General features: G+C 41.5%; 1 protein-coding gene across 9 annotated transcripts in view; it reads left to right on the top strand.

The window, feature by feature from the left end:
- MARK3 (microtubule affinity regulating kinase 3) overlaps positions 1 to 9,323 on the top strand; it is a 126,835-nt gene that overhangs the window by 103,196 nt on the left and 14,316 nt on the right. For 8 of the 9 annotated variants that reach the window (XM_041758041.1, XM_041758036.1, XM_041758039.1 and 5 more), the window contains 2 exons: positions 308 to 525; positions 5,122 to 5,225. In XM_041758041.1, the coding sequence (XP_041613975.1) occupies positions 308 to 525; positions 5,122 to 5,225 (322 nt within the window). Of the gene's footprint in view, positions 1 to 307; positions 526 to 5,121; positions 5,226 to 6,909; positions 7,348 to 9,323 lie in introns of those variants that run through there. The other variant, XM_041758040.1, reaches the window with a different exon arrangement.

The following is a 9,323-nucleotide window of genomic DNA, read 5'->3' as shown; positions in this document are numbered from 1 at the left end:
CAGGGAGCCTGCTTCTCCCTCTGCCTCTGTCTCTTCTTCTCCCTCTGTGTCTCTCATGGATAAATAAAGACAAATAAATAGACATTTTATTTTAAATAAAATCTTAAAAGAAAAATAAAAACAAGTAAAAAGGGACAAGTAAGTGAAATTTTACAATTGAAATTGCATAGGGAAACATTTTACAGTGTTTTACTGTCTTGTATTTTCTTAGTGATAGCAGTCTTGGATCATATAAAATGTATTTATTTTCACAGAATAAAATATAAAACTATATTCTGACTTTTAAAAAGTAAACTCTTTATTTTAGCTGGACCAGCTATTCCTTCAGTTGTGGCATATCCAAAAAGGAGTCAGACCAGCACTGCAGATAGTGACCTCAAAGAAGATGGAATTCCTTCCCGGAAATCAAGCGGAAGTGCTGTTGGAGGAAAGGGAATTGCTCCAGCCAGCCCCATGCTTGGGAATGCAAGTAATCCCAATAAGGCTGATATTCCTGAACGCAAGAAAAGCTCTACTGTCCCTAGTGTAAGTATTGTTAAATTATAGAGCATTCCTAGCACTATAGGATTGCAGTGGCCTGGATGTTTTGTTCCTTTGTTCTTATCCACCTGCAGTGCTGTCCCCACTAGGCCACCATGCCCAGTCTCAACCTATAGAGATCCCCTTCAATATCTGTTTTGAAGTTGTTTCTTGCTGAGCCCCATCCCACTAGATGAGTGTTCAGATCTTTCAAACATCTGCTGAGCTTTAGGTTTTATCAGATGCTGAGAAATTGAAATACCTCATAGCCTAACAGGAAGTTAAGCTGAATGTTAACAGTGCAGACAGAAGCCTAACGGAGTCTATGTAGGATACTGGGAGATCTGATTGCCGGAGGGCCTGGGATGTGGTGTGCATCTTCAGAGGGTTCTTACGATAAAGAACTTTGGACTGAGTCCTCACTGTGTGCCAGGGACTGTGCTAAGTGCTTTGCATGTATTAGCTAAATTTTAAGGTAGAGAAAACGAAAAAAAGTTAGGTAATTGCCTAAAATTATACTGCTGATCTGTATCCATCTCTTAATCTCTATCCTTAACAAATCTCTCCCTTAAGTAGGTAGTATTTCTGAAAGTAAATTCAGTCTACTTGGTTTCAGGAACTTCTGTGAATTGAAATATGCTCTATTTGACCTAATATAGTAATTATTCTTAGCACTCTTGAAGTAATTTAAGATAGCATTTGCAGAGAACATACAATCTTAGGAATATTCTGTAATCACACTTTTTTCCTACAAAGTTAACATGACACAGCCCTCCCTCTACCTCAACCCAATTGAGACACTGGTGAAGCTCTCCTGCCCTTTTTGGGAGGCTTTTATTTTTTTATTTTTTGAAGATTGTATTTATTCATGAGAGAGGAGGCAGGCAGAGACACAGGCAGAGGGAGAAGCAGGCTTCCCACAGAGAGCCTGATGTGGGACTCCATCCCGGGTCTCCAGGATCACGCCCTGGGCTGAAGACGGTGCTAAACTGCTGAGCCACCCAGGAGCACCCTGGGAGGTTTTTATTTGTGCAGCTCTGGGGATAGGACCTCATAAACCTAAAGGGGTTTGTCTGCTCCATCCTCTGACCTTGTGTTTTATCAGAGTATAATCCCTGTATGGGGCAGCCCCTGTGGCGCAGCGGTTTGGCGCCACCTGCAGCCCAGGGCATGATCCTGGAGACCCGGGATCAAGTCCCATGTCGGGCTCCCTGCATGGAGCCTGCTTCTCCCTCTGCCTGTCTCTGCCTCTCATTCTCTCTCTGTGTTTCTATGAATAAATAAAAATCTTTAAAAAAAAAAATCCCTGTATGAAGATTTTTTATTTTGGCTTCCTAATGCCATAAAGTTAGGTTGTCACATCACAGCCCTACAATTTAAGTTCAGCCCCCAGCTTTTGTTGACAGTTGTGAGGAAGGTAAGACCATCTCCTATGCCTTCTTGGCTTTCTGTCCTTGTTATTCTACTCATGTACACTTCTCCCTTTTGAAGATATAACCCAAACGTTATCAGTCACCCATGTCTGATTACTTAGAAAAATAACATTATTAGGGATCCCTGGGTGGCGCAGCGGTTTGGCGCCGGTCTTTGGCCCAGGGCGCGATCCTGCAGACCCGGGATCGAATCCCACATCGGGCTCCCGGTGCATGGAGCCTGCTTCTCCCTCTGCCTGTGTCTCTGCCTCTCTCTCTCTCTCTCTCTGTGACTATCATAAAAAAAAATAAATAAAAAATAACATTAAAATTTTCTTCCATCTATTTGGAATTTCCCTATACATGGTCTACTCATGCTTTATTAAAGTGGCTGCTTTTCTTTGTTTAAAAATTGTTCTTAGGGGATCCCTGGGTGGCTCAGTGTTTTAGCATCTGCCTTCGGCCCAGAAGGCACACCCTAGGCTGAAGGCGGCGCCAAACCACTGAGCCACCTGGGCTGCCCCTAAAAAATTTTTTTAAAAAAAGGATTAGAAATACAAGGTAAGGGGATCCCTGGGTGGCGCAGCAGTTTAGCGCCTGCGTTTGGCCCAGGGCGTGATCCTGGGGACCCGGGATCGAATCCCACGTCGGGCTCCCGGTGCATGGAGCCTGCTTCTCCCTCTGCCTGTGTCTCTGCCTCTCTCTCTCTCTCTCTCTCTCTCTCTCTGTGTGACTATCATAAAAACAAAAAAGCAAAAAAAAGGAAACAAGAAATACAAGGTAAATATACAAATAAAAAATAATTAAAATGAAAAACAAAAATCTAAGCCTAAGAATTAAAACTATAAAACTATTAGAAAAGACACAGGGGTTAAGTCTGAACAACCTGCATTACACATATTCAGAAATATGACACCAGGACGCCTGGGTGGCTCAGTGGTTGAGTGTCTTGCCTTCAGCTCAGGACATGATCCTGGAGTTCCAGTATGGAGTCACACATCGGGTTCCTGGCAGGAAGCCTGCTTCTCTGTCTGTGTCTCTGCCCCCTCTCTGTCTTTCTCATGAATAAAAAAAATCTTAAAAAAAAAAAAAAGGCACCGAAGCATGAAAAACAAAAAAAAAGATAAACTGCACTATATCAAAATTAGATACTTTTGTGCATCAAAGGATATTACCAAGAATGTAAAAAGAGAGAACCTACAGAATAGGAGAGTATATTTTCAAATCCTATATTTGGTAAAGTTTTAACATCCAGAATATATAAAGAACCCTTACAACTCAACCACAAAATTACGAACAGTCCGGTTTAAAGATGTGTTAAATAAATAGGGGGAATCCCTGAATGGCCCAGTGGTTTGGTGCCTGCCTTCGGCCCGGGGCATGATCCTGGAGTCCTGGGATTGAGTCCCACATTAGGCTCCCTGCACGGAGCCTGCTTCTCCCTCTGCCTGTGTCTCTGCCTCTCTGTGTCTGTCATGAATATATAAATAAAATCTTAAATAAATGTATGTATGTATGTATGTATGTGCTAAATAGGGATGCCTGGGTGGCTCAGTGGTTGAGTGGCTGTCTTTGGCACAGGGCGTGATCCCGGAGTCCCGGGATTGAGTCCCACATCAGGCTCCTTGTGTGGAGCCTGCTACTCTCTCTGCCTATGTCTCTGCTTCTCTCTCTCTCTCAAATAAATAAATAAAATCTTTAAAATATATATATAAAAATCAAAGCTACGATGAGCTACCATTTTATGCCCACTAGGAGCTATAGTAAAAACCAGAAAATAACAAATGTTGGCAAGGATGTGGAGAAACAGGGACTCTCAAATATGGTAGGAATGGAAAATGGTGTAGTCAGTGTGGGAAAGTTTGGCAGTGCCTCAAAACAGTAATCATTGAATTATCATATGAGCTAGCAATTTCATCCCTAGGTATGTATCCAAAAGAAATGAAAACACAAGTCCCCATAGAAAATTACACAGAGGGATCCCTGGGTGGCGCAGCGGTTTGGCGCCTACCTTTGGTCCAGGGCGCGATCCTGGAGACCCGGGATCGAATCCCACGTCGGGCTCCTGGTACATGGAGCCTGCTTCTCCCTCTGCCTGTGTCTCTGCCTCTCTCTCCCTCTCTCTCTGTGTGACTATCATAAATAAATAAAAATTTATAAAAAAAGAAAAGAAAATTACACAGAGTTGTTTTTTTGTTGTTGTTTTTAGATTTTATTTACTTATTCATGAGAGATACAGAGAGAGGCAGAGGCAGAGGGAGAAGCAGGCTCCATGCAGGCAGCCCGATGGGGGACCCGATCACGGGACTCCAGGATTACGCCCTGGGCCGAAGGTAGGCGCTCAAGCGCTAAACCATCCAAGCGTCCCTGATCTTTTTTTTTTTTTTTTTTTTTTTTTTTTTTGCGTCCCTGATCTTTTTTAATTTTTATTTTAGGTGGGACACCTGGGTGGCTCAGCGGTTGAGCGTCTGCCTTCAACCCCAGGCATGATCCTATAGGCCCGGGATCGGGTCCCACATCGGTCTGCCTGCATGGAGCCTGCTTCTCCCTCTGCCTCTGCCTCTGCCTCTGTCTCTGCCTCTCTCTCTCTCTCTCTCTCTGTCTCTCATGAATAAATAAAATCTTAAATAATAAAAAAATAATAATCTTTATTTTAGGGATGCCTGGGTGGCTCAGTGGTTGAGTGTCTGCCTTCTGCTCAGGGCGTGATCCCAGGATCCGGGATCAAGTCCTGTATCAGGCTCCTTGCAGGGAGCCTGCTTCTCCCTCTGCCTATGTCTCTAACTCTCTCTCTCTCTCTCTCTCTCTGCTCTCTCTCTGTCTTTCATGAATAAACTAAACTCTTTAAAATTTTTTTTTTTATTTTAAAAGCATCAGCTTTTAATAACAGTGGATCTTTATCTTGTATAAAGTAATCTATGAGTTATTACTTTATGGATTATTATAGCTGGCTTTTTAGAGTCATTCTGCCATAGCCAGGTTTCATTCTTTCTGCCAGGAGAGACAGGACAGAGGCTGTTAACTCCACCACCTTTTGTGATTTTTTAGCCAGTACTACAGATAGCTTAGTGTCAGTTTTTCAAAGACTACAGTATTCGTGTGTATTTAGATGAACTTTTTTTCTCATTGTACTTTCCTTATTACTACATAGTTTAAGACAAAAACTCTCCCCCCCCCTTTTTTTTAATAGAGTAATACAGCATCTGGTGGAATGACACGGCGAAATACTTACGTTTGCAGTGAAAGAACTACAGCTGATAGACATTCAGTAATTCAGAATGGGAAAGAAAACAGGTATGAAATCTTACCTGTTTGCAAGAAAATTTGTTTTTTCCCCCCAAAATGGAAGCATGTTGTTTACCTCAGTTTTTACAATCAAAATTCAGATAATAATGGTAAGTATTCTTTCACGGTAAGTTAAATTTAAATGCAAATTTTTAGTGATATACTGGAATTTCAAATTCCTCTCATTATCCAGAGCTTATCTTCCTGGCAGGCTATGTGTGTGATGGTTGAAAGGTTTCAGTTAAATCAGGGAGCTTTCCCACAGAAGACCCGTCTTAAGCTATGCTGTAATTGTAGAGTAGCAAATGGGGAAGTAGATATTATTTTGTGTACATTAATAAGTTGAACAAAGAGTAAAGTGGGGAGGGATAAGAATGTGGAGCCCAAGGAGCCAAGCCTCTGGAGGACAATGTGAGGCAGGGTGAGTGAGCCTTTGGTAACAAGCCAGCAGTTTACCAAAGGGGCCAAGTGGATAAGTTGAGTAGGAAAAGTGGGATTAAGTAGGGCCAAAGACCGTAGTTTGCAGGGAGAGAAGAAAGGTTGGGATTGGTGGAGTAGTTAGATATATTCTCTATGGAACAAATTTCTCAGGCAACCGTGGATTTTCCTTTTTTCTTTTGGTAAGAGTAGTGTATAAATTCGGAAGGGTGAGGTAAAGCCACAATGAGCAAGTAAATTTCTGGAATAGAAATCCATAAACTAAATTCCCGTCATCCTTCATTGTCCACTGGCCTCCTAACTTGAACATTGTCTGGTCTCGTCACAGTCCCATGTCTGCATCAAAATGGTTTCTTTCTTTTTTTCTGACATTTACTTTCTGAAAGTGCATTGTATGGTTTCTGTTCCCTTTAGATCTCATTAGTCAAATGTTTGATCACTAACTTCTGTGACAGCCTAATAAGCAAAGATTCTTCTTTTCTCTTTCATCCTCAAAACCAGGCTGTTTATCGTTTCCGTCTTCCACAGACCACTTAACTTTGAATTGACATGAAGCCAAAATCTTGTTGTATGAGATTATGTTGATGACTCAGTGCCTTTTAAAACATATTTACCGGGATCCCTGGGTGGCGCAGCGGTTTGGCGCCTGCCTTTGGCCCAGGGCGCGATCCTGGAGACCCGGGATCGAATCCCACATCGGGCTCCCGGTGCATGGAGCCTGCTTCTCCCTCTGCCTGTGTCTCTGCCTCTCTCTCTCTCTCACTGTGTGCCTATCATAAATAAATAAAAATTAAAAAAAAAAAAAAAAAAAAAAAAAAAACATATTTACCTTCCAGTATTCTCTTTTCTGATTCCTATGTATACTTGTTTTAACACTGTATTTTCCTTATGATTAAAAACTGTTAATGGGATCCCTGGGTGGCGCAGCGGTTTGGCGCCTGCCTTTGGCCCAGGGCGCGATCCTGGAGACCCGGGATCGAGTCCCACGTCGGGCTCCCGGTGCATGGAGCCTGCTTCTCCCTCTGCCTGTGTCTCTGCCCCTCTCTCTCTCTCTCTCTGACTATCATGAATAAATAAATAAAAAAAAAATCTTAAAAAAAAAAAAAAATAAAATAAAATAAAAAAAAAAAAAAAACTGTTAATAACTTGAATATGGTATGGCAACTCCTAGATAGCTTACAAATAATGACTGATATATTTATTTTTTAATAGTAGTCTATTTTCTGGTAAAGTTTCTTTTTTTCTTTTATTACAGTCTCAAATATATCAAATTTCTTCTGGTTCAAAGTTATTTAATAGTGTATATCACTAGAAGACAATTAAAAGTTTCCAGTATTGGCATGCCTGGTGGCTCAGTGGTTAAGCCTCTGCCTTTGGCCCAGGGCGTGACCTCAGCGTCCCAGGATCGAGTCCCACATCGGGCTCCCTGCATAGAGCCTGCTTCTCCCTCTGCCTGTGTCTCTGCCTCTCTCTCTGTATCTCTCATGAATAAATAAATTAAATCTTAAAAAAGAAAAAAAGTTTCCAATGTAAATGTTTCATGACTCTTCTGTTTGCAGATTCTTCTAATTTACTAAACTATTGTCAGGTTCTTTTTGACCTTTAGGAAATACAATCCTCTTAAGTACAGAGTCAGACTTTAAAAGGCTGTTAGGGGGATCCCTGGGTGGCTCAGCAGTATGGTGCCTGCCTTTGGCCCAGGGCACGATCCTGGAGTCCCGGGATCAAGTCCCACATCAGGCTCCCTGCGTGGAGCCTGCTTCTGCCTCTGCCTGTGTCTCTGCCTCTCTCTCTCTCTATGTCTATCATGAATAAATAAATAAAATCTTTAAAATAAAAAAAATAAAGGCTGTTGTACCAGGATCTGGGCAGCCCAGGTGGCTCAGCGGTTTAGCGCTGCCTTCAGCCCAGGGCACGACCCGGGATCAAGTCCCACATCGGGTTCCCTGCATGGAGCCTGCTTCTCCCTCTGCCTGTGTCTCTGCATCTCTCTGTGTCTGTCATGGATAAATAAATAAAATCTAAAACAAAAACAAAAACAAAAAAAACCAAAACAGGATCTAATCTCTGCTCCTTTCCTTGTGTTCATGTGTATGCACATGCTCTTCTAACTCTCCCTTCCTGCAATATTCGATTTGGAGCCTGTGTGTGTCCTCTCTGCAGACACCTTCCCTGTTGGGGTTCTCTTTCTTTTTTGGGGGGGGGTTCTCTTTCTTATTCCAAGCTAGGCCTCATTGCTTCTGTTAGCTTCAGTCATTTAAATGCTTTGCTTCTGGGATGCCTGGGTGGCTCAGTCAGTTAAACATCTGCCTTCAACTCAGGTCATGATCCCAGGGTCTTGGGATCGAGTCCTACATCAGGCTCCCTGCTTCTCCCCTTCCCTCTGTTGCTCCCCCTGCTTGTGAGCTCTCTTTTTTTCTCTCTCTGTCAAGTAAATACATTTTTTAAATAAGCAAATAAATGCTTTGCTTTTGAAAGTCTTGTTCTTATCTTTAGACCAGTAGTCTCAATGTCAAACTACACAAGACAGGACCCAAATTTTGTGTAACATCTAGATTTTCTATCATACAAATTCATTGAAAAACTGTGGAAAATTATTGGAGGTTTGAGTGCCAAACTAGTCCTATTTTTTACTTTCATTTAGGACAGTAAATATGACAACTTTCTCACCCTTAAAGTAGATGCTGAGTCATAAATTAGATGCACTACACCTTCTTTGGGCACAGATGACTTCTTAGGCAGAAAGTTACTTTCTTCTCTCCCCATATAGGTCTCTGACTCCTAGAGTAAAATATTGGCGGGTGCTACAGGGTGCCTGGATACCTGTTAACTTCTGAAGGAATTATGTTCATTTTCATTTTCGACCATGAATATGTAGGACTTTTTTTTTCTCATATGCATGTATGTTTATATAGAATTCTAACATGAGCATGATCATAGCTAGTAAAGGCTGTGCAAGTTTAAACCAAAGGCTGTACATGTCCTAAACAAGCTCTTTTCCAGCTATCTTTTAAATCCTGCCTTGAGCATGGGGTAATGTTTTAAATTCTCCCCATTGATAATGTTGTTTCATTTTAAAATTAATTTTATGGATTGATTCTTACCAGTGCATTCTTTCTGTTTTATCAGCCTTGCTGTATGAAAGTAAAGAAGTCCTTGTTGTTTAAAGGACAAATTACAGGATTTGGCAGACAGTTGCTTTGACTTGAGCATATGTGAGCTGTTTTCTTAGGCACCGGGTATACCGAAGTCCTGCTTATTTTCTGCTATGTCTCCTGATGTAATTATTCTCTGTAATTATTCTCCCTTCTGATGTCAGACTCTGTCAGTGGCCTAGTTCCAGCGACAATGAACAGTCAGTATAAAAAAAGAGTGAGAAAATATAACCACATCTTTAGTTGTATGATTCTGTCAGTCATGTAGGTTCTTACAATGAGTCTTGAATAACTTAGCACAGAGGCAGGCACATAGTGCTCAACGTATACTAGCTTATGAAAGTATTTATGACAGACCATTCAGATATGAATATCAAGAATTTTCTTAATTTACACTGATTTCTCAACTTAATTGATTTAGTAACCTACACACATAACATGGACTCTGTATCCTGCTCTTACATATGAGAAATGTATGGGAGACTATTCAACATGTATTCATTTCAGGGCCCCC

This window comes from Vulpes lagopus, chromosome 6, assembly GCF_018345385.1.
Source record: "Vulpes lagopus strain Blue_001 chromosome 6, ASM1834538v1, whole genome shotgun sequence".
In the NCBI taxonomy this organism is placed as follows: domain Eukaryota; kingdom Metazoa; phylum Chordata; class Mammalia; order Carnivora; family Canidae; genus Vulpes; species Vulpes lagopus.
This window is presented reverse-complemented; position numbering and strand designations above follow the sequence as displayed.